The sequence below is a fragment of the Leucoraja erinacea genome, chromosome 11 (genome assembly GCF_028641065.1).
Source record: "Leucoraja erinacea ecotype New England chromosome 11, Leri_hhj_1, whole genome shotgun sequence".
Lineage (NCBI taxonomy): Eukaryota > Metazoa > Chordata > Chondrichthyes > Rajiformes > Rajidae > Leucoraja > Leucoraja erinaceus.
In genome coordinates, this window is record NC_073387.1 from 10,768,548 (window position 1) to 10,795,278 (window position 26,731).

Genomic DNA, 26,731 nt, shown 5'->3' on the forward strand with positions numbered 1-26,731 from the left:
GGTGTTGTCCTCCTCAAACCGGTTGAAGAAGGTGTTAAATGTGTTGAGGAAGTCTGTGTTGTCCTCGCACGGTTGGCCTGTAGCCGGTGACAGACTGGATGCCTTGCAACAGGCGCTTGGGGTCCTTAGTGTCTGTGACTTTACTTGCTTTACTTGTCTGCTTTTGGGACTTTCCCATTTCTCTCTCGCTCTCTCTCGTTCTCTCTCATACACATACATACACACACAGAAACACATACACAATGTGCACACATTTGTGTGAGGACATGTGGAAATATTTATATAGAGACAGGCAACTATACCTTTTAACACACATGGATATAATGATACGGGGACATGGTGATGTAGACAAAGGCACATGGGGCCATAAGAACATGGGATGTACGTAGAGAGCCTGGATGCACATACAGACATGCATGGATGTACTTTCTGCATTCAATAGGTTAATGAAGAATGAATGCCAAAGTTGTGCAATAGGTGTGTTATGGAGAGAGGCCGGAGGAGATGTACATGGCTCAGCGTGCACACACATAATGTTTACATTTTATTGCATTAAGTAATTTATCAACAGATCAAATGAGTTGAAATTGGATTAGAGTGAAGGCTGTGAAATAAGACGCCTGCTATTATAGAGCCAGGAACTTGCAGGCTTTCCAAATTGAATTGCAGTAATTGGAAAATCCATTTATAATCTACAAAAAAAGGTTGCTCCACATCCTTCCATCTCCAAAATGGTGCTGTTCTGATACTCACTGTTACAATGAACACTTTAATAATGACCGAGGCATTAACAATCTGTGGTGCCTTAGCAACCCAGTGGAGTGTGAAGTTCTAATGGACAGAAAGGTATTCATCTCACTGGCCGGTCTAAATTACTTGACTGTGGAAAGCATCATAGCCGGGACTGATTCTGTTCCCCGCCTGACACCTTCACAAGAACACCTTTGCAAAGGAACCGCAAAGGTGGGAATGGAGGGGGCTTGAGACCATTGCAGTATAATCAGCTGTCTCAGCACAAGCAATGGATCAAAACTGAGAGCTTTGGATCCATGTAGCTAAGTAATACGCTGTGCCATTGGGATTTGTCATGTTGGAGGAAGCTTGTGGAACTGATGTGATACAGGGACAACATGGTTTACCTTAACATAGATGGACTCATTACTCTGATATATATATCTCCATATAATTCCAGTAAAATTCAATCTGTAGGAATTGTGTGCAATCTAACTTGGTTTCTAATAACAAAAGGGTACAACACGATTGATGCAGGTAAATTTCAAGTCCCTCTCCCCTCTTAGAAACCAAGTAGCAGGGGAGTAGAAACAAGGTGTCTCTATTTTCAATTCCACATTTGTCCACTGTCAAGTTGAAACTGAGAATTGAGGTGCTTGGTTTCCTCACACAGAAACCTAATGTGCCAATTGCAGTGCTTTTAATGTTTTAACAAGTGAGGATCCATTTGTTCTCAGATACCAGTGCTGCGGGCAAGCCCGTTCAGTATAAGGAGCAATAGTTAACAGGGTATGTCAACCAGTTCACATACACAAAAGCCTATGGATTTATCCTTTCCTCCATCCATGGAAATGAGTGCTCCCATTTAGTAATTGACCACAATTACTAAGTGGAAGCAGAACAAGAAAGGAAAATGAAGGATAGGTTTAACAAAACACATCTAGGAAGACATGATTCTGCAATCTTTGAAGCAGGAAAATCTGTTAAATGGATTCAGGAGCAGAATCGACCCCAGAAAGCTGATGCTTTAAAGAAAGTTGAGATGAGATTTCAGAGTTGTTCAAGATCACAACGAGGTTAAGGGCTTGCCCCACTTGGCTGTCATTCGCGCGCCATTTACGCGACCTGCTAGCGTGTGGGTAGCGTGTGGGTAGCGTGGAGTGGTGTGGAGGAGTGTGAACTTCGTCCTGAACAAAATCTTCGCGCGCCACCGGCCTGTCACATAACTGATGGCCAAAGTGGGACAGGTCCAAGACCCTGGCGTGGCGCAAAGTCTCACCTCCAACAGCAGCAGAAGCAGGCAAACGATCGCCGAACTCGGCCTGGGGCTCACGGCCATTGCGGATCTGAATCTGCCCCATACTTACTCCCAGAGCGGGGCCAAGATTGGAGATAGACACAAAATGCAGGAGTAACTCAGTGGGACCGACTGAAGAAGAGTCTCGACCCGAAACATCATCCATTCCTTCTCTCCAGAGATGCTGCCAGTCCCGCTGAGTTACTCCTGCATTTTGTGTCCATCTTTAAATGATGTCACGCGCTCCAGACGGCTGTGCGGACGCATGATGACGCGCGAGACCGTTGCGCGTCAGTCACTGCCGGCCTGTCGCGTAAATGACGGCCCAAGTGGCACAGGCCCTTAACAGTTTAAGAAGAGGGAAACTGGTCATTTTAGTAGATGCTTTCAGAAATAGGGCCATGTATTTCATGTTCTGAACAAAGGATCTGAGGGATGCAAACAAATCTATTTTACGCAGGCAGTAACTGTGAACTCCAGGCAGTAACTGGAACTCCACTTGCATTATTGAAGCAATAAAGTTATTCAGGTTTTGTAAAGGGAATTAGATAGATACTTAGATGGCACATTGGCACAGCTGGTAGAGTTGATGCCTCAGAGCGCCAAAGACTGTAGGTCAATCTTGATCCCCGGGGTGCTGTCTGTGTGGAGTTTGTGACCGCATGGGTTTCCTCTGGGTCTCTGATTTCCTCGCACAAAGATGTGTGGGTTTGTAGGATAATTGGCCACTGTAAATATTCCCTAGAGTGTTAGGAGTGGACGGTGAAGTGGGATGACCTAGAACTAGTGTGGGCGGGTGATCGATAGTCAGTGTGGATTCGGTGGACCGATGGGCTTGTTTCCATGCCGTATCTGTAAAACTAAAACTACTCTTGGAAATTGGATTTGATCTATCATGAGAACTGAGGCGCTGAATGGCACTTCTGTGCTATAATATTTGACTCTGGCTGATAGTTTTAGTTGACTCCTTTGGAATGAAGCAATGGTCAAAGTGTTTGCCTGAGCAAGTCAAGGGTCCGTGATCAATGAGGAGAGTGAATTGGCTCCACAACCAGCAAGCACTGCCTGCAACATTAAAATCTGGCTCAACAAAAACTGAAAACTGTGGTGTTGTGAATGAACAGTGAAATCAGAATCTTGGCCCCAATTTGATTTGGACTTTCAGACCTTTCCCCTCTCTCTCTAAAGAAATCTAATAAGCTCCCTTGATAGCTGCTTTTGTGAGGCCTGTTTAATTTCTCCAGGTGCAGGTTCTAAAGTTAGTTTGAAATTAGAACTTCCTTCTTTCTTCATCTGAAGGACGGGACCAAACTTTCCAAACTGCACCTGGGAAAGTTAAGTAGGCAACTGAGTGATTAAGCCCTGGAGTGACAGGATAAGCCTTTCCCCTTTTTCCACTGAGGTCATGGCTTAAACTGTTTATGTTTCATTGGCATTTGTATATGATGAACGATGATGCAGAAAAGGCAGGGCGGGCAAAGGAGCGACAAAGACAACAGGAGAACGTGAGTCAGACCATAGACAAATGGCAGCACAAACCACGATATAGCAGAACCAAGGGAATATGAGCATGAGCTGCTAAAGATCGAACAGAAAACAAAATGGAAGTTGCCGTGTGGCTGCAGGAATGTTACAGGCATGATAATACAGGCTCATTAGGAAGAGTACAGAGTGGTGAGAGGAACATGTGGGCCACTTCCGTGGTCTCATACTTGTTAAGTGGTGATCCATTACATGCAGAAAGCCATGTTCCACCCTTAGTTGGCCCTGATGATTGATTTCCAAAGTTCTTTAATTCCTGGCTCTTTCCTATATACCCAACATTCATCAATGTCGTTCCCTCAGAAAAAAGGCATTAAATGAATCATCCTAGTTGTTATTTTTTTCCTCTCTCTCCGCTGCCAGATTCAAGACACTTTCTCAGCATCCTGGCAAACATTTTAAAGTCGATAACAAATTGAAACAGGTGGGGCAGATGGCAGTGATGATATCTGGTTGTACATACATAGTCTGTGTGTTAAACACTCATTGATCAGTAGGTGCCTTTTGAGTAAAATAGGTAAATTATATTTTCACATTATTTTTCCATATTTCCTTACACCATCAAAGGAGGCCATTTAGTTCATTGTGTCTATGCTAACCCGAAAGGCAATCCCATCAGTACCATAACCCCATTTATTTTCCTGTAATGTATTCTTTCTCATATTTCCTCTGATTCGTCTACCAAAGGGCAGCATGGTGGCACAGTGGTAGCGTAGCATTCTCTACAGTGCCAGAGAACTGGGTTTCATCCTGACTACTGGTGGTGTCTGTATGGAGTTTGTATGTTCTCTCTTTGACCTATTTGGGTTTTCTCCGGGAACTCTGGTTTCCTGCCACACTCCAAAGATGTATAGGTTGGGCGGTCAATTGCCATTTTAAAATTGTAAATTGTAAATTGTCCCTGGTCTGTATAGGATAGTGTTACTGTGCCGGGATTGCTGGTTGGAGCGGACTCAGTGGGTCAAAGTCAAGTCAAGTCAAGTCAAGTCAAGTTTATTTGTCACATACACATACGAGATGTGCAGTGAAATGAAAGTGGCAATGCTCGCGGACTTTTGTGCAAAAGACAAACAACAAAACAACCAAACAAATTATAAACACAATCATAACACACATATTCTTTTACATAATAAATAATGGAAGGAAAAATGTTCTGTAGAGTTAGTCCCTGGTGAGATAGGCATTTACAGTCCGAATTGCCTCTGGGAAGAAACTCCTTCTCAACCTCTCCGTTCTCACCGCATGGCAACGGAGGCGTTTGCCTGACCGTAGCAGCTGGAACAGTCCGTTGCAGGGGTGGAAGGGGTCTCCCATGATTTTGTTTGCTCTGGAGTAGCCTGTTTCCGCACTATCTCTGAACTAAACTAATATTGGGACAATTTTCAGTAACCAGTTAATCTCACAGCACTTGTTTGAGATGCAGAAGGAAGTAGATCCATTGGGGGTAGAGGGTTGTTGAATGCAGTTAAAGGCAGGACATGTAAACCACCAGACTGATGTCAACAGAGGTCGGGATTGAACATAAGCTGCTGGAACAGTGAGACAACAACACCATGTACTACATTACTTTGCTGCCTGGAAATGTGTTCTTTCCATCAGAAGGAAAATAAATTGGGATTCTTTGTCACATATGCAGTGTTGACAGAGAATGACACACACTGCTGGCATGATTATTAACTAATAGGTGGACTGTTCCCCATTTTACATCTACACCACCTGCATGTAAGGCGGGGTGGGAGATTGCAACTTTCTCGTGGTCCGCCCTGTTTCGGCTAATGCAATCATCCTGGTGTGCACAATCAAATAAAATCAAATAGAACAAGTTGTCCTACAACTTTAGGCTGTGCACTCCATACGCAAGAAGAAGAAGATGTAAGGCTCCCCAAGGACCATAAAGACTGGGCAGATTAGCACACGATGGTTGTAGATTCTGATATGTGTGCACTGTTAACATCCATTTGATCAGCACACAGTTTCCTTCCTCATGCCTCCTGGCAGAAGCCCATTCCTGCTGAAGTATATTCCAAGAACACTCTACTGATAGCAACCCAATACATTGGTCCTCATCCGTAATCTAAAGACTTTTGGCAATTGATTCAACCAGCCCCAAGAGCCACCATGTCCACATGTGGACATTTTCCAGCAGGCTTCTCTGCAAAGCCATGAAAAGCATTGCTGGACATTAAACTTGAAAATCTGACTTCTATTATATGATATAATTAATAGTATTGTATCTCAGTCAGCCAGTGAAACATTTGGGATACTTAATGTTAACCAGCAATAACTATTTAAGATATCTTTACCTGTTTGGATATCAGGCTATCCAGATTTTGACGAGAGAAATATCATCTGCTCAGGGGAAGTTCAATCAACAGGGGTACATTTCTTACTTGGTTTCATCAGTACTGACGCAGGGCAATGCAAAACACAACATGGTAACAACAATTGCAGGAACATTGTTCCCATGTTTCTGCTTGCTCTGTGATACATAGACTGAGCCCATTGTCACTACCTCTCCACCACTGCTGCTTTCAGGCAAGGTGAAAGAATTTTCACTGAGATTCTGTCAGGATACTCTGTGAAGAGATATCTATTCAATGTCTTGTTATTCTACTGCAACTACTGAAGGGTATGCTCTTCGACTCATATTTGGATGCACAATCAGGTCTTAAGATATTCAATTTGTTCATGGAGTTCTGGAATTGGTCCTCGTTGGGATGCAGCAGTATAATTTTCAGGAATGCCACGATATGATCTAAGAGTATCCTGACAGAATCTCTGGATATAAATTTTATATATCCACTCAGCACAGGCTTAAGGAAAATGTTTGCCACCCCTGAAGCTGCCAGCTTTCAGACTATAACGAGGTCAATGTGGCAAAGCATTTATTTTTGGATTCAGTTACTGAGCATCAACCACAATGGCCCCTCTCAGGTCCAGAGAAGCCTTTGGAGTTCAGGCAACTGCTCTAGATTCAAAGACCGTCAAAGGAGGAAGACTGAGCCTGAGTTCCATTGAGCACAGACCTGAACCATGATATACAGAAACGGTACTATCATACAAGGCAGAACATATTTAATAAATGTTGAACTGCTCTGACATCTTGGGGAAGGTTTTGGGGTAGGATTTGACTTTCCTGCATCATTGTTGAGTATTTTAAGCTCAGAAAGAATCATTAATAATTTACATTGATGGGCTAATGTTTGGCCATTTTGTCAGCTCCTAAGATTCTGAATCACTCCGTATGTAGTACAGAAGAATTAATTGTTTCATTTACATCAAGATCAGATTGTGTCTTAAAGGAAGTTGGTGCATTGATTCAATTGGCATTCTTCATTTAAACTTAATCTAATCAGTCTCTTTTATTGATGAAGATTTGCATATTTGATACAATTTGCAAAATATTCAAGCCCAGATGGCCTTGATGTCCATAACATTAGTAACATCTGTTTAAGGTATTGAATTATTTGTACTTATAGTGGGTAAGGTTGTTTGTCAACCTTTATATCAAATAAGTTAACAGACTGGCAGCTACATCATTTAAGGGATCACAAACAGAAATAGAAATTTGAAAGCTTGTTTTGAACTGAGGATGGAGGTTGCCCGATGATATAAAAAGAGACTGAAGATAATGCTATTTGAATTTTTTAATTACAATTTAATTTGAATTTAATCAGACATCAGTCTGTCAACTTATAATTGATGCATCAATAACTTTCTCATACTTTTTTTATACACTGAAAGTATTTGCCAACTGACATGGTTCTTGTCTATTTATTTGCAATTATTGTAAATGGACAATAAACTGGCCAATGTTACTAATGGATAAACAGGACAGAAGATCAATGAAGCTATTTGACCAAAATAATTGTATGTGACAGGGTGCCAGTGTACATCCATAAATATAAGAGTTTTCATTGCCAAACAACAAAAAACCATGACAACTCGTGAAGCAAAGGATCACAAGAGATTAAAAGAAAAGAAAGCAGCTAAAAATCCACAATAACTTCGATCCCAGCATCTGGCAGATATAAAAAAGGAACAACAAAAGACAGCAAGAGTGGAAAGAAACTTGCACAGATATGAAACCAAAGCAAGATTCCAAAATGAAAGGAAAGATAGTCAGGAGCAATGAAAACTGATGACATTGATGTTGCCCTTAGAAGTAATAGTGAGTATTTGAAATTGATGTTTATGGAAAAGACAGATGTTATTATGCCACTAACCCCAAATAAATGTATATTGAAACACTTAATTTCACAAAAGCAAAGTAACCATTATGAAGAGAATACTGGAAATACATTTTCAGAGCCAAATAATTTCTGTCTAAGGATTTCAACAAAGTGAATTAGAACACATGGCCTGACCATCATCTTAAAATTCTTCATTTCAAGATGGCTTGGAATCCCTTTCTCCAGACTACACTCCACTAATTAAAAAGATGAGAAAGGGAAACTAAGAAATAATGGACTAGTTAACGTAACAACTGTCACTGAGAAATATAATAAACATAATATAATAAAGCCTATAATAAAGGTAAGGGGGGCTGGAGCATCCTAAAACCTGCAGACTGATGAGAGAGTCAGGGTTGCATGGATTTGATTTAGTATTTTGAGGATGTGATTAAAATAGGAAACGTTGACCAAAAAAGATTGCCTTTCAAATTGATATCCAGAAGGCATTTTTTATGGGAGCTCAACCTGAAGTTTGTGGAATTGAAGGCAAATTATCGAGTTGGTTAGCACACTATTGAAGCAGCAGGATTCAGTGAGTTGGAGTAATAGGCAAGCACTCTAAATGGCAGGATGGGACTAATCATTCACCCATCCTGTACATAACCAAGATAAATGATAATATGGATATCTAAGCTCACCAAAGACAGCCATGAAAGGAATGTCATTGGAGGTATAATACCAAAGGAACATGTTAATAGATCAAAAGAATGGACAACATTAGTAACAATAACATTTCATTGTAGACATTCACTTTGAACCTAAAATAAAATGGAATAAAGTACCTAAACAGTAGAGAAAGCTATGGATAGCAGCTACCCAAAAATAGATTGTGCTCCATGTGCATTGATTATTAAATAATCATGGAAACATTCAGAATATATTCAGAAGGACTGAAGGATGAGACACCCAGCAGAAATTTATGCTACAAATTATCTAAAGTCAAGGTTACACTAAACTGCATTTCCGTAAGCCGTTCTAGTCACCAGATCTCAGGTGAGATCTATCAGTCTCCATAGATTACTGAAATGATACCTGGACTCCAAGTGTAAACTACAATGGGGCAGGTTTTTCACACAAAGGGGGTTGGTGGGCAATGGAACGAGCTACCGGAGGAGGAAGTTGGCAGGTACTATTACAACATTTAAAATACATTTGGACAGGGACATGAATAGGAACGGTTTAGATGGATTTGTGCCAAATGCAGCACTGTGGGATTAGTGTAGATGGAGCATCTTAGTCGGTGTGGGCAAGGTGGGCCGAGGGGCCTGTTTCCATGCTGTATGACTATCACTTGCGGTCAATTAAAGAATACAAATGTTAAAAAATGAATAGACTATCTAGCTTATCTATGCCCCTCATAATTATATAAACATCTCTGAGGACACTACTCAGTCTCTTACATTCTAGTGAGAATACGAGGCACGTGCCGTGAGTAATTACTCAAGGTAGGCACGAGGCAGTCAGTCGACTTTTAAAAATTGTAAAAATCCGCCCATGTGCAGAAAATCATGAAAACCGCGCATGCGCAGATCGCTTCTGTAGACCGTTAGTCGACTAAAAAAATCTTTAAAAACCCTGCATGCGCTGATTGGTCTCCTCTCCTTGCGTGCAGTTCACAGTGCAAAGGCAGGATTTCAGCTGCCTTTATTGCCCGTTGTAAGTGAAGGCTTGAAGCAGCGTCCACGGCACGCGAGTTGAGCATAGTTACGCGTATTATGCGTACTGCGGATGAAAGGCACGGGAGAATTATGCCTACCTAAGATCGATTATTAAAATAATAACCATTTAATAATAAATACTGAATTTAGTAAATGAATTGGAAATCTTTACTATTTTTATTTAATAATTACCTTTTTATAATTTTAGTTAGTGTAGGCACTGACTACCTTGCCTACCCTGATGTTACATGTCTGGAATAAACCCAGCGTATCCATTCTCTCTTAATAAGTGCAGCCTTCGATTTCAGGCAATATCCTAGTGGGTCTCATTTGTACTCGCTCTATTCCAACTATCTACCTCCAGCAATGTGGTGATCAGAGATGTACACAATATTGCAAGATTTGGAATATGTTTTTCAGGAGTGCCTCTTTATCATTTATTCATTATCATTTACAACTGAATGTCAACATATGATTCCCGAAAATGCTCGTGGGAAACTTGTGACTGATGCATTCATTTGAACTGTTTTGACTATTTTACTGTTCTTTTTACAATCCATGTTCTCGGGGTATCTAAATCTAAATTTTATTAGTTATTTATGTTATGACATTGGATGGAAGCTGCATACCAAATCTCGTTGCGCTTATGTGCAATGACAATAAAAAAAGATATTATTATTATTCATTTGATAAACTTACATTTTACGGAGATTGGGGAGTTTCTTGAAGATGCCTGTTGCTTCCAGGAGGATCATTTCATTGTCATTCAATCGCCTGAACCAATCAAAGAGACAGATAAATATGATAAGGATTTGCCAAAGAATTGTGGAAAAACACCAAGATGAACTACATATAAGGTTGAGATCAAATGTTAGTGTATAATGGGTAAAATAAATCAGTTGAACATTTATCCTTTGCACAAGAAAACTTTATCAAAAGTACATTTGGTTTCATCAACATTGTTTAGTCCATGTCTTTTACCCACTAGTTCAAATCATTTCCATTCTTCATCACCTGTGACTGATTGGTAGCCATTTAATCCCTGCGGTATTTGCAATCTGCCCCATTTCCTTTTCAATGAAACCTGCATTCACGCTCATGTCTTCAGTCGCCTCAATAATTTGAGCAGCTATTTACATCGTGAAGTTGAATCAGAATGCACAAACAGCAAGAACGAATGAGTTGCTGAGAGGGGTTTGATCTCAGCAACCCAATCTCAAACCAATTACTGCTCTCAAATGTAGAAACAAGGAACTGCAAATGCCATTTTACAAAAAAAAAAAACATTAAGTACTGGAGTAACTCAACAGGTCAGGAAGCATCTCTGGAGAACATGGATATGTGACGTTTCGGGTCGGGAATCTTCTTCAGACTGATTGTGATGGGGGAGGAGGAATAAAGCTGGAAGAGAGGAGGGGCAAGTAATTGGTCAATGCAGGTGAGGAGGGTTTTGATAGGCAAATAGTTGGACAAAGGCCAGAGATGAAAAGGCAGACAGTGACCATCCTTGGTCAATTTGCAAACCCCCTGGATAAGGACAGTTTTATGAATTTGAACACAATCCACTTTGTAACAAAATATCATTACAAAAATAATATCTACTTGAACAGCTCATTTTGACAAAATTAAATCCTGGTCTTCAGGGAAGGATGGAGCAAATACTAGCGGTAATTAGAAAGCTAACATTTATGAGTGGTGGGAAAAGAAAATGGGATAGGAAGCAAAAATCATTATTGATTTCCCCCTCTCTAAACAATGGGCATGAAGATAACAGTTGCATTCCTCAGTAACTTCTGTTTGAGATCAGCTAGCTGATACTTCTCTTGGCTCACACGGTCCGATGCCTGTAATGTTTCACTTTACAGTGATTTCATTTCAATTCTGTCCCCCAATCCAAAAAGATTTCAACAGTCACAATTCATTTCAATCTATATCGAAGGCGCGCGGCAACACATTAAAGTTCTTGCTTGGTCGAGAGGGTGAAGGTTCTTTAACTATAAGCAGAGGGTTGGAGGGAACGCTTTGATAGCCAGACTTACAGTTCGGTGGTGTACTCTGGGAGATGACTGGGAATTCTGGAGAGCTTCTGATTGGAGCAGTCCACAACAGTGCCTTCACAACGGCATTTCTCAGGGCAAACCAGGTCCATGAAGCAGTCGCTGCTTAGCTTAGTTCGGTAGTCCTCTGAGCCTGTGCACAAAAGCCATCAAAACTATTAACTAAAACAAAAAAATTATTAGCAGCATTATTGATGTTTCTCATTTCCTCCCAAATTTGACTTGCAAGAACCTTCATATATTTGTCTTATATGTAAACATGACTATAAGACATGCACCTAGATTGACCTGCCTGCATAATGTGGCAGATCACAAGGAACTTGACGGGCATCCATCCTTTACTGGCCAGACGATGACTTTCTAAAGGCATGTGAACCCACATAACAAATAGGTGAAGAATCACAGCTCCATGCAGCCTGCACCACATTTCATCCCAGTTCAACTGTGCTGTCACTGCACTGAACTTAATACTTAGTTGAAGGAGAAGAGGAGAAGAGGAATTTTTTGTAGTTTACTTTCGAGATTCAGCTCGGAAACAGGCCCATTTGGCACACTGGGTCCGCGCCGACCAGCGATCCCCGCACATTAACACTATCCTATATCCACTAGGGACAATTTTTACATTTACCGAGCCAATTAACCTACATACCTGTACGTCTTTGGAGCGGGGGAGGAAACCGAAGATCTCGGGGGAAACCCACGGTCATGGGGAGAACGTACAAACTCTGTACATGCAGCACCCGTAGTCAGGAACAAACCCAGGTCTCTGGCGCTGCATTCGCTGCAAGGCAGCAACTCTACCGCTGCACCACCATGCTGCCCTTGACTGTGGCATTCCTGTAGATTACCCTGCATGTATCCTGGTAGCTGAGTATAATATGGCATTGAGAACAATTGTCCACTTACTTTAGCTTACCTTAGAGATACAGCATGGCGACAGGCCCTTCGGCCCACCGAGTCAATGCCTACCAATAACAGCCCATTTACACTAGTTCTATGTTATCCCACTTTCTCATCTATTCCCTACACACTAGGTTGCAATTTACAGAGGCCAATTAACCTATAAACCCACTCGTCTTTGGAATGTGGGAGGAGACCTGAGCACCCAGAAGAAATCCATGTGGTCACAGGGAGAACGTGCAAACTCCACCCAGACACCGGGGTCAGAATGGAACCTGGGTTGCTGGCACTGAGGCAGGAGCTTTACCAGCTGTACTGCCCTAAACATATTGTTCAACATACTCGAAAAGGCAATTCGGTCTCCTCAGCATTGTTTTGGTTCATGTTTTCGACATAATGGCTCTGGATATTTTTATATCTGATGCTTCTGCTCTTGTGAACTTGATTCAGCTTAAATGTCAGAATGATTAAGAAATGGGATCTGACCTTCCTGTGGTTTGTTCACAGCCTGGCCCTTCCTGCTCTTGCCTGGTTGAACTTAAGTACCATACAGGCCAGCCATGGCTAGGATTCTGAACTAGCAGTTCAATGATTAAGAGTTCAAATCTCATTACAATGGAGAGTTGCAGGACAGACCACTCTGTTAAATTAGTATTCCACCACTGAATTCAACATCTGCTTACCCCATCACCAATTCACAGTGGCTGCAGAATGTAACGACTGCAGACTGTCACTTTGACAGCACTTTCCTGTCCTGCGATCTCAGGCCTGCTTACATCTGTTTATTGCTTATGTGAAATCCTTCTCGAACTTGGCTGTAATATGCCTCAGAAATATGCCTTCCATCTCTGTCAGCTACATGCATGGTGTTCTTAACCAACTGGTCCACGACGATCAACAGAACACAGACCCAATCTCTGCACAGAATGGGGTCAGGCAATATTATGACAACACGCTAGTCACTCTTACTCCACATCGTTTCCCTCAAGCATGCAGCCCTGGGTGAGTCGTTCAACAGGATGAGCAGATAACTGCTCAACACTGTAATCTCAATTATTGATTCACAATACACAGATGATGCATGCATATGTGGCACCTTGGAGGTCAAGTTTCAAATTATCCTTGAGTGTTTCCCTGAAAAATCTGAGGTGGTCCGCCTGACACTGAAGAACCCCAAAATAAAAGGCTCTCTCTCCACCTGCCCCTTCATCATGACATCTCCTGGACAATCAAGAACCACAAAGTGGCTGCAGAAAACATGGCTTGTAAAATGAATTGCCACTGAGGGGAGTTTGGCACGAGAGCAGCGACATTTTATGCCAATTATACATGGCTCTGGTGAGAATGTATCTGGAACATTATGCATAGATCTAATCTATTTGTTTTCATCAACAATACATGTGCAGTTGGAGAAATGCAAGAAAAGTTTCCAGATTGCTCTCTGGGAAGAGAGAGTTTAAGCAGAAATGATATATATTCCCTGGAATTTAGTAAAGAGGTGACCTCACTGAGCTGTATGTGGGTAGGGTTTTCGCCCAGTTGGGATATTACAGCCATAGCATCGTAGAGTTATAAAGCCACGAAACAGCCCCCTCGTATCAACTCAGCCATGTTGACCAAGATCCCTCATCTAAGTCAGTCCCATTTGCTCGTTTTGTACTATATTTGTACTATATCCCTCTAAACAGTCCCTATCCATGTACCTGCCCAAGTGTCTTTTAAATGGTGTTATAGTACCTGCCTCAACTACCTCCTCTGACAGCTTGTTCCAAATACCCACCACCCTCCGAGTGAAAATGTTTTGTCTCAGGATCCTATTAAATCTTGCTCTTCTCACTTTAAGCATATGACCTCCTGTTCTTGATTCCACTTTCCTAGGTAAAAGACTGTACATTCACCCAATATATTCCTCTCATGCTTTAATGAACTTTTACATCATCCACAGCCTCCTGCGGCCCAAGGAATGAAGTCCTAGGCTGCCTAACCTTTCCCCATAGCTCAGGCCCTTGCATCCTAGCAACATCATTGTAAGTCTTCTCTGTGCCCTTTTCAGCTAAACACCATCTTTCCTATAGCAGGGTGACCAAAACTGAGCAATATACTCCAATTGCAGTCTCACCAACATCTGGAATAAGATACCATAGATTAAAAATAAATGTTTGGCCATTTAAAACAGAGAAGAAAGAAAATGTCCTCACCCATGGATCATTAAACCTTTGGAATGCGCTACTCAATATGGCTGTGGAGCTTCAATTGCTGAACATTTCAAGACCAAGATTTTTAGACATGAAGGCAACCAAGGGATACGAGGATGAGGTGGAAGCAAAAGATCAAATAGGATCTTACTGAATTATGTGGATCAGGCACAATGGGCAAGATGGTCTCATCGTGTCTCTGTTTCAATGTTCTTGAGATCTTGCCAGCCACTCATTTAGAATAAAAACAATTGTTCGGGTTGAGAAAGAAGCTATTCAGAGCAACAACGTAATGAAATGAAAGTGAACTCTCCCGAGTCACCAATAGGCCAAAAGACAACTTTGCAAAAAGCCACCTAGTTCTGCTTACATCTACAAACTGGAAAAGCTCTTGCTTCATTGAAGAAATCTCCCCCACAACATGTGATTTTCTGTTCTGATGCATGTCTGTGCGTTGTTCTACCGAAGCCTCGGATTACTTTCCAACATAATTAGCTAACAAATTTAAGTTGTTGCTTCTCTTGCATATTATTTTGGTAATATACCCAATGTTACATTAACGATTTAATCTTTGAACATGAAACCTAGAGCACACAGAGAAATTAGCACTAATTTGTAATTCAGTAGTCTGCCATCTGTGGCACTGGTTAACGTGCCTCATTTAAATCTTTGTTGATTAAAATGTCTTTGTTTCGTTTCTAATGAATAAATTATGAAATTTATCTCAGAAATTATACTTAGCTCTGCACTGAAACCCTGTTCAAAAATTGGCTTCTTATTTAGTCCCAACATCTATCAGTAGTACTTGTTTATGTTCAAGCCTTCTTGAATCATTTAGTATGGCTGTATTGACAGTACCTGTATATATAAAAAAATGAGCACAATTCAAATATGGAGCAAAGACGGATATCAATGATTATATCCATCACTAACTACAAAGTGCAAAAAAAAGAAACAGCCTTTGGTTGATTGGTGAATATGGTATTTGAAGAGCAGATCTGTCACAAACTTGTTGTCGCTTGTAATCCTTGCTCTGAAGGGCCTATCCCACGAGCATGCGACTCCATGCGCCAAGCGCGACCTAACTTGCTCGCTTGAGCCATACGGCCTCGCGGGGCCGGTCCCACTTCAATCGCCGGAGCCGTATGGAGTTGTGCGGAGCTGGTCCTGACATCGCGCGGGGCTCCGAAAAACTGACTGTGTTAAAAAATTCTGCGCGGCAACGGCCTGCTGGCCCGCAGCCGCCTCACCGCCTCGACACCGTACGCACGTCTTGACGGCGTACGTCACACGCGAACTTCCCGCGGACTTCGCTCGAATTTCACGTCACTCATTCGACCTCCACGCGGCCGCCGCTTCCAGTTTGGTTGCGCTCGCCACATGCAGGAGCATGCTGGTGGGACCGGCCCTGTACGGAGATCACTCAACCTCCGTGCGGCCCCCCCCCCTTCCAGTTTGGTCGCGCTTGCTGCATGCAGGTCGCATGCTCGTGCGACAGGCCCTTAACTGGATGATTCTGACATCAACTCTACTCATAGCAGTCACCTCAAGTCTCTGGAAAGATGCTGTCTCTGAAAATTCCCTAAATTTACTGGAAGGAACTCAGACCAACATCTCCAGGACTAAAGCCCTGACTTTTCATTTTTTGCCAGACTAATCGATGTTTTACCTATCATTAGTTACAGAGTGATACTGTGTGGAGACAGGTCCTTCGGCCCAACTTGACCACACTTTTTTTTAAATGGGTAAAGACTTGGCCACACATTTTAATGGGCAAAGAAAAAAAAAAACTAACTGCTGGTCAACTTGGAATTAGAGAATCCTGGTTCTTGTAAGAATATAATGCTTGCATTCTCTAATTGAAAGGTCTGGGTGACATTAGCCAGGTTTCCATTATTTTCACTTTTTTATCAGATCATATTTTCATATGATATACTCTCCAATATGATGTCAATCTCCATGTAACAGTCCTTGAATCCCCAGCTGAGGTAAGGAGTTACTGTGTGGAAAAGCTATATGTTGAGAGATAAGTTTTTAATGGCATAAAATTCTATCAATAGTCTGCAACCTATCATAATCTACTACCTCATCAATAACTTTCAGAGAGAAGATTAAACTAAAATACAAGAAGCTTTACAAATCCATTGTAAGTTCTCATTTTGCGAGTAAAAGGAGGGAAGTTCATTGGGATGAACGATGCGTGATTGTGCAATGTTTTAGATTGGAGGAGGTTGACAAGGCGATTTACCAGCATCTGCAGTACCTCGTTCCTGCAAGGGGATTTGTCAGTTAAGTTTCATACATAAAAGTAGATTGATATAGAGTTCTTGTGGTGCAGAAGGGCACTCCTCCCATCAAGTTCATGTATGCTATGTCCTTGAAAGGAGCAACTTCCACTTGAGAACTGAAGAGCTCCTGATCTCCAAGAGAAGGTGTTCACTCCAGGCCAAGTGGTTCCTTACTATCCATGGTCACCAGCACAAGGATGCTGGTAGCTTAATCTACATAACTAAAGGTGTCATCTTGACCACTTCCTGACTGCGCAGACAGGAAGTGGTCAAGATGAGACCTTTAGTTATATAGATTTTGATTGTATATTGATTTTAGATGAAACGCTACCATATATCACTATGATGTTTGGCCATCTTACTCACAATCCTCCTCCGCTGAGGCAGCCCTGAGGAATTTTCCAATTGATGAAATATAAAAAAGTTATGTATAATAAATATTGAGATCAGCTGATTGGTCCACTCACCTATCAATCACCACGATGAAGGTAACGCCCCTTCCGGGGGGGGGGCAGGACTATAAAACCCCGGATGCCTGGACGTGAGTCACTTACTCTGGAAGATCGCGAGGGAGAGTCCACAACTGTGATTCTAAGCTGTGAATCAACTGAACTGTGAGTTTGCAATGTACTTGCAAGAAATGATTTGTTAGCTCTTAATGACAATGTAATGAGTTGTTTGGCAATTTCACTCTGCTTGAAATGCTACGAAATGGAATTTGAGGGCCTGCACTCTGCTTGAAATGCTATGAAACTGAATTTGTTGGCCTGCACTCTGCTGGAAGTGCTGTGAAACTGAATTTGCTGGCCTGCACTCTGCTGGAAGTGCTGTGAAACTGAATTTGCTGGCCTGCACTGCTTGAAGTGCTGTGAAACTGAATTTGCTGGCCTGCACTCTGCTGGAAGTGCTGTGAAACTGAATCTGGTGGCCTGAGGAATAGCCCTGAGTGAACTGCCAGCCCACCAGGCCCGAGTGACTGAGCTGCCAGCCCACCAGGCCTGAGTGACTGAGCTGCCAGCCCACCAGGCCTGAGTGACTGAGCTGCCAGCCCAATAATCCATTTGGCCCACAATGTCCATACTAGCAGCCTGGAAACCAGTCCCTTCAGCCCATAACACCCATACTAGTGCTCCAGAAATTCCCCCCCCCCCCCCCCCCTGCCCCACTGGTCACCAATATTGGAATTGGTGGAGAGGTGGAATATTGCGTTGGGGTACCAGCCCTCCTGTGGGAACATGGGACCCAACGGGTCCCACTTAGTCGAGTATATCTTGTTTTTAAAACAAGATATTGCCATACCTCAAGTTTAAAACAATTTTAAAACATACCTCATTTTTTTAAAACAAGATATTGCCATACCTCAAATAATTTCTGCTGAACCCCTCAAATAAGACATTGCTTGACCATCCCAAATGCAATTGCATGACAAGGGCAGCACAGTGGCGTATCTGGTAGAGCTGCTGCCTTACAGCGGCAGAGACATGGGTTTGATCCTGACCTTGGGTGCTGTCTGTTTATAATTGCTGTCTGCTTTCTAATTGCCCCTAGCATGCAAGGAGTGGATGTTTAACTGTGAATAGAGTGAATGGGTGATCGATGGTCGGTGTGGACTCAGTAGGCCAAAGGGTCTGTTTCCATGCTGTATCTCTAAACTAAACTTCACCATGGAGCTCTTTGTTTAATCCATATCATATGTTTGTATCAACATTCATTCATTCCTTAATGACACCCATCCAATCGCCATGCCTTTTCATCGTATTGCTTAATTTTATTTAATATTCTGAGTTTTTAATTATGGTTTATCATCATCAATACAATATTTGTTCAGCCTATTTTCATTTGGGATGGAAATAGAAATAGGTTGGCAAGATGAAGTTTCTCCTTGTAGAAACAAAGAATTACCGATGCTGCTGTAAACAAAAGGACACAAAGTACTTAAGTAACTCAGCAGGCCAGGCAGCATCTCCGGAGAACAAAGATAGGTGACATTTCAGAAGAAAAATTCCAACTCAAAACATCACCTATCCATGTTCTCCAGAGATGCTGGCTGACCCGTTGAGTTACTCCAGCACTTTGTATGTCTTAACGTTTCTCCTGTATTTTTCCAGGGAAGTGCCTTAACCAATATTAGATTAGGGCCTTTTGACTCACTGAGTCCATGCTGACCTTTATCCACTCATCCCATATACATCTCCTTCTAAAGTACGGTAAATGTTTTTCCTACACCCCTTCAAATCCCCCCAGATACTACACAAATGGGAACATTTAGTGGCCTGGAGATATGGAAGGAAAGTGGTGCAGGGGGAAACCCACAGTGACTCTACTAACTGCACCACTGTGCTGCCCAATTATGCCTAAATGCATCTCACTTCAGACCCAAACAACTAACAGAGACTTGCCAGCACTAATTATTTTTTTCATTTGGGAATAGGAGCACATTATTCGGTCACTCAAACCCATTCCGCCATTTAAATACATCATGGCTAATCTTCATCCTGACAATCCTAGCTATCTGTTTCTTGAAAATCTCAATGGGCTGCTCACATCACTGCCGTCTAATGTAACAAGTTCCATATTTCCACACCACTTTTAGCCAAATGTTTTAGGTGTAATTTTAAAGTTAATCCCCCTTCTTCTAGATTCTTACATCAGAGGAAATGACATCTCTGTATCCACTCTGTCAAATCCTTTAATAATCTTAAATACCTTGTTTAGATCACTTGGCAATCTTCGAATCTCAAGTGAATTCAAGATAAGGTAATGCAAACAGTCTTTATACATTAGCCCTTTAAGTCTTGATAAAGTTCCATTAAGTCTACGCCTTCAGCACAATGTAAAACAATCTTTCTCAAACAAATGGGTCCAAAGATAGATCGCTGTTCTGCTGATAGTGTTAGGTTTAAAGGAGGTTGTGATGTCGTAGAGTTGGAGGGCAGGGGGGGATCACAGAGAGGGGGCAGTTAGAGAGGGATCACAGAGAGGGGGCAGTTTGAAGAAGGGTTTCGGCCCGAAACGTTGCCTATTTCCTTCGCTCCATAGATGCTGTTGCACCCGCTGAGTTTCTCCAGCATTTTTGTGTACCTTAGGTTTAACGGATATAACCATATGAAAGAAAAGCAGGAATCGGCCAGTCTACCCCCTTTAACCCATTCTGCTATTCACTAAGATGATGGCTAATTCAACTTTGCCCTCAGCACCACTTAGTTTAGTTTAGTTTATTGGCACAGTGAAAAGCTTTTGTTGCATGCTATCTGGTAGGCGGAAAGAGAATACGTGATTGCAATTGAGTCATTTGCAAGGTATAGATACATGAAAAGTGAATTACATTCAGTGCAAGATAAAGCCAGCAAGTCCTATTAAGGATAGTCCGAGGATCACCAATAAGGTAGCACTCTCCTGTGCTGACTGATACCCTTTGATTTCCTCACCTGTTAAATATCTGTAAATCTTATTTTGACTTTTCTTTTTCAGTTCCTCCATCACTGGGTAAAATGTTCCAAAGATTTGTGACTCCTAGTGAAGACATTTCTTCTCAGCTCAATTGGATGATTTGTAGTAATTTAATAATTGGATGATCCCAACATCCACCCTATCATAACCCTCAGAAATGTCTGTTGACCACATCACCTCTTATTAGTCTGCACTCCAATGGGTGTACATCCAACCAGCCTAACCCTTTTTTCATACATCACCCCTTCATCCTTGGAATCAACCGAGTGAACCTTCTCGGCACTTCCCCCAATACGAGCACATCCTTCTCTCAATATGGAAACCAAAATTGGACAATGTACTCCAGGTAGGTCTCACCAACATCATGTAAAGATGCAATAAAACTTCCCTATTTGTAAATTCCATACCCTTTGCAATAAAGGCCAACAACCGATTAGTTTTCCTAATGACCTGCTTTACAGCATGTACATAGCTTGTGCTTCAGGTTTCATCAAACCATAATATTTTGCAGTCTCATTCCCTTTAAATAACAAATTGCTTTATCATTCACCCTTCCAGTGAATAACCACAATGTAGTCCATCTATCAACTTTTGCCCATTCACTTAAACTATCTATATACCTTTAAAGGGGTGTTATGTTCTCCACTTGTCAATCCACTTGACCTAACATTGTCAGTAATAACTCGGATCCTTCATCCCAATTCATTAAGAAACCTCTCTCAAAAATTACCCATTTACCCTAACACTCTGTTTTTGATTAATTAGTTCTATCCCATATTTCATCTACCTCCGTATGCTCTTATTTGGCACAGTAACCTTACAATGGAGTTGAGGAGGAATTTCTTTAGTCAAAGGGTGGTGAATCTTTGTAGACAACTGTGGAGGCCAAAACATTGGGTATTTTTAAAGCAGAGACTGTTAGGTTCTTGATCAGTAAGGGCATCAGAGTTTACGGGGAGAAGCAGGGCCGGATTTAAGCTGGACAAGCTTCATCTTAGGGCTTCGAGATCTAGGGGGGCCTCGCAGAGCCGGATTTACCACTAGGCTTCATAGGCTGAAGCCGAGGGCCTCAAAATCTAGGGGGCCTCCGGCCAAGGCAGGACACCTACCGTTCAACTCTGGGCGGGCCTTCCTCTCTATCTCTCTCCGTCTCCCCCCGCTACCAGTATCCGGGCCGCTGGGTTCCGCTATCCGCTTGCTCCTCATCCGCTGGCACAGCAGGCCGCCTTGCACATGCGCACTGCTATGGCCTGCACGTCCTCCCCCTGCACATGCGCACAACCACGGCCAGCACATTATCGGCTGCCCTGCGCATGAGCACTGCCACAGCGACTGGTTGGCGCTGGGCACTTTCTCCCTCGCTTTGAATTGTGGAAGATTTGGCCGCCATTGATATCCGGTCGCTGCCTCGCCGCCAGCGCTGAAAACCAACACAAAATCACTCCCTGACCCTGGATCAGGAGTAACTCCCTGGAGTAACTCTTGTTCTGGTTTCCTGGTCTGCCATAAATATTCTAAATGCAATTTAAATTGGAGGTGGTAGAGGGCTGAACAATAACAGCCTATTGCATTTTATCTGTTTATTTATTGTGTATATATATGGTCTATGGTATATAAACACATTAAACTTTTATCTCTTGTTCTGTATTGGATCCTCGACTTCCTCATTCACAGACCACAGTCGTTCGTATTGGTGGAAATGTGTCAGCCTCGATAACAATCAACACGGGAGCACCTCAAGGCTGCGTGCTCAGCCCCCTGCTGTACTCACTCTATACTCATGACTGCGTAGCCAGTCACGGTGCGAACTCCATCATCAAGTTTGCTGACGACACCACTATTTCCTTTTTTAATTTTTTTTTTATTTTATTTTTATTAGAAGTACAATAATTTACAGTAATACACACCACATATATCTTATTACATTTGTTGTACCCCTTCATTTTTTGAGCTTTAAGAAAGGTAGAAATAAAATAAGTAAGGAAAGTGAGAAAGAGTCGTGATAGTTCAAGAAAGTGTTGGGAAAAGAAAGCCCATTAGAAAGAGAGTTAGAGAAGAAAGTTAAGAAATAGGCCCTAGAAAAGAAAGAAAGAAAGAAAGAGAAACAATCGCTCTATTATTAAAAAAACTCCGCAAAAAGGCATATACCAACCATATTTTTCATCCCCCGTTACCAGATCCTGGCACCATTTATTTTTTTAAATTACTGTTGCACCTTATGCTTGTAGTAAGTCCATAAATGCAGACCACGTCTTTTGGAAGTAATCTGCTTTGCCTGCGAGGAGGAGTCTCATATCTTCCAGGTGTAATGTTTCGAACATGTTTGAAATCCACATTTTTATTGTTGGTATAGGAGCGTTTTTCCAGAATTTGAGTATAAGCTTTTTTCCCGTTATTAACCCGTAATTAAACAAATTATTTTGAAACACATTTAGTTCAGGGCTACCTTCCATTATTCCAAAGATAATCCATTCTGCTTTTGGTATCAGTTTTATTTTAAATAGTTTTGTGAAGATTTCAAATATTTAGTTCCAGAATTTTTGGATTTTTATACAAAAAACAAAAGAGTGCGCTATGGTAGCTTCTTGAGACTGACATTTATCACAAATGGGTGAGACGTTAGGGAAAAGTTTATTTATTTTGGTTTTTGAATAGTATAGTCTATGTAATGTTTTGAATTGAATTAGAGTGTGTCTTACGTTGATCGAGCATTTATGCACATATAGTAAGTGTTTATCCCAGCTCTCTTTTGAAATTTTTATAGCTAGTTCTTGTTCCCAGTCTCTTCTAATACCGTCAGTTGTAGGTATTTCTATATTTAAATAGTGTTATATAAGTATGATATTAAGTTTGCTGATTCGGCCTTTGTCTTCATTGCTTCGTCCAGTAAGTCTGGAGGCATATTATGATAGTCTTTTGTGTATTTTTTCAGATAGTCACATATTTGAAGATATTTAAATTATTGATTATTTCTCAAATTATATTTCAGTTGTAATTGTTGAAATGATAGTAATTTTCCAAATTCATACAAGTCTCCGAGCGTTTTAATTCCTATTCTTTCCCATTGTGTAAATGATTTATCTATAGTAGAGGGTTTAAACGACGGATTATTGACTATTGGCGATAAAAGAGATAGATTTCTTAATTTTAGATTCTGTTTTATTTGTTTCCAAGTTCTAATTGTGCTATGTATAATTGGATTTTTATTGTAATTTTTGTTATTCAGATTCATTGGTGAGAGGAGAGTTGCTCCTATATTGCACGGAGAGCAGTCCTCTCTCTCCATTACAATCCAGTCCACCTGCTGGACAGAGTTGTCCAGCAGGTGAATCATATTTTTAATATGTACTGCCCAATTATAGTACATAAAGTTAGGGAGTGCTAGACCACCCAGCTCTTGGGGTTTGCTCAGATGTGTTCTTTGTATTCTGTGGGATTTATAGTCCCATATAAAATTTGTAATTGGAAAATTGTAAAACTGTCGGAGTCCAGTTTTTTGAAAAACGTTTTTGGACGGTATATAGGGGTTGATTGAAATTTTGGTAGATTTGTGGTAGAAAGATCATTTTTATAGCATTTATTCCACCTATTAAAGACATCGGGGGCGTTTTCCAGAATTTGATTAGAGTATTTAGTTTCTTAGGTAAAGGACTATAATTGGCATTAAGCATAGCATGATAATTTCTAGTAATTTCAATTCCCAAATATTTAAATTTTTCTGTGGTTATTTTAAAGGGGAATTTTAAGAGATGTGTTGAGTCTTTCGGTTTTATCGACATAATTTCACTTTTGTTCCAATTTATTCTGTATCCTGAGAAAGATCCAAAGTCCTGAATTAGATTTAGTATGTTTGGTATACTAATTTGGGGTTTTGTGATGTACAGTAGTACATCGTCTGCATATAACGATATTATGTTATTTGAATATTTTGTATTATAACCGTAAATATCTGGGTGTGTTCTGATTCTTTCAGCTAAAGGTTCAATTACCAGAGCATATAACAGCGGTGATAATGAACATCCTTGTCTATTGCCCCTTGATAATTGACACATGACAATGACAATAAACTCACGAACTTGAACTTGTATTATGTTCACATATTCTGTTGTGCTGCAGCAAGCAAGAATTTCATTGTCCTATCTGGAACCATGACAATAAAACTCTCTTGACTTGGACTTAAGCAAAAAAGGGTTCTTGGGGGAAAAAGAGGTACCTTAAATTTAGTTGCATCTGGTTGGATAACTATGGTAGGGTGAAGACTATTCCATGCTTTAATTGTGCGGGGGAACTCCTTGGAGCAGCCAGCACCTCAGGATAGAGAAAAATGGTTTCGGGTAGAGACTCCCTCTGGTTTTAGTGTCTTTAGTTTAATTTAAAGATACAGCGTGGAAACAGGCCCTTCAGCCCACCGAGTCCACGCCGACCACTGATCACCCGTACACTAGTTCTTTCCCACACGTTAGCGGAGTAAGTCAAGAGTCAAGAGTGTTTTATTCTCTCACGTCCCAGGTAGAACAATGAAACCCTTACTTACAGCAGCACAACAGAATATGTAAACATAGTACTCTGTAAACAATGTTATAAACGAGAAAAAACAATGTATATTTATATATGAATATATAACTATATAAATATATATATATGTGTGTGTGTGTGTGTATAATATATATACCCACACACACACACAATTTCCCTCCTGGGATTAATAAAGTTCTATCGTATAGTATCGTGTGTGTAGGAAGGAACGGCAACTGCTGGTTTAAACTGAAGATAGACACAAAAAGCTGGAGTAACTCAACAGGTCAGACAGAATCTCTGGACAACAGGAAAATATTACGTTTTGGGTTGGGTCTGAAATAGGTTCCTGCACACCTTTGAAATGTGGAAGGAAACAAGAGCACCCAGAGAAAACACATGTGGTCAAAGGGAAAAGGAGCAAACTCCATACAGACAGCACCCATATTCAGGATCAATTCTGGATCTCTGGAACTTTTAGGCAGCAACTTTATGGCCAATGTACAGCCCCATAGTCTTGAACTTTATTAAAACAACAAGTGTGGCATTTCCTGCGGTTGCAAGGGAAAATGCCAGGAGAGGGGGGGGGGCTTGGGTGGTAAGGGACGAATTGATCAGGGAGTTATGGAGCGAGCGGTCTCTGCAGAAAGCCAACAGGGAAGGAGATGGGAAGATGTGGCCAGTGGTGGGATCCCATTGGTAGACAAAAAAGCTGGAGAAAATCAGCGGGTAAGGCAGCATCTGTGGAGCGAAGGAATAGACGACGTTTCAGGTCGAGACCCTTCTTCAGATTGGTGTCGTCGGGGGGGGGGGTGACATGAAAAAGAATGGAAGAGGCGGAGACAGTAGGCAGTTGGAGAGCTTGGAATGGGAGGGGAAGGAGGGAGAAAGCAAGGGCTACCTGAAATTAGAGAAGCCAATGTGCATACCGCTGGGGTGTAAACTACCCAAGCAAATATGAGGTGCTGCTCCTCCAATATGTGGTGGGTCTCACTCTGGCCATGGAGGAGACCCAGGACAGAAAGGTCGGATTCGGAATGGGAAGGGGAGTTGAAGTGTTGAGCCACCGGGAGATCAGGTTGGTTATTGCGAACTGAGTGGAGGTGTTGTGCGAAGCAATCGCCAAGCCTGCGCTTGGTCTCACCGAGGTTGATCATACGCTGAATAATCCAACCACATTTTTGTTTGGAAGTGGAAAGCCAGCCTCACTCCTGAGACAGTGAGGCTGGCTGATGGCTGTTCTCCCCACACCTGCTGGCTGTCCTATCACAGCTGCTTCTGTCATCCTCTCCCGTACATATTTTGTTTCTGACTTACAAACAGTACAACTCATGAACAGTTCTCAGGAGCAGAGACCTGTTGTAACCTGGGGAGTCCTTGGACTTAAAAAAAAAAAATCCATGATCTTACAACAAACCCAGACAGAAAGCCAGATGCTGCAGAGATTCCCATTCATTTATTCAAACCAAGCATTTTGAGAAAGAAGAAAAATCGAAAGAGTCAGCAAGTCTCTGGCAAAGAGAAACAATTCTCATCCAGTGCTCCCAGGAGATAAAAGCCTTGGCTGGGACGATAGAATTACATGTAATACACTCTTGACACCAGCCAGGAGCTCAGAAACAGAATTTATTTTAAACTCCAACTATTATATTTTGGAGATCTAGATAACATAATAGACTGCAGGTGCAGTAATGCAACAGTAAGTGCATCTGTTATGTATCCCATTGTAACCGCAAGACAGAATTAATCTAACTCCTTATTTGTTGTGTTTATTGGAAGAGGGATGTTAGTGCAGGGAAATGGAACTCCAGTAATTTCCAGTTCCCAGCAACAGCATCAAAGTAAATCAGATCCCAACTGAA

The 26,731-nt window shown here is 41.6% G+C and overlaps 1 protein-coding gene across 2 annotated transcripts in view; it reads right to left on the reverse strand.

Annotated features, from left to right (window-relative positions):
• LOC129701451 (slit homolog 3 protein-like) overlaps positions 1-26,731 on the reverse strand; it is a 561,975-nt gene that overhangs the window by 79,198 nt on the left and 456,046 nt on the right. For both annotated transcript variants that reach the window (XM_055642634.1, XM_055642635.1), the window contains 2 exons: positions 11,504-11,654; positions 10,164-10,238 (listed from right to left, as the gene is read on the reverse strand). In XM_055642634.1, coding sequence (XP_055498609.1) covers positions 10,164-10,238; positions 11,504-11,654 — 226 coding nt within the window. The remainder of the gene's footprint in view (positions 1-10,163; positions 10,239-11,503; positions 11,655-26,731) is intronic.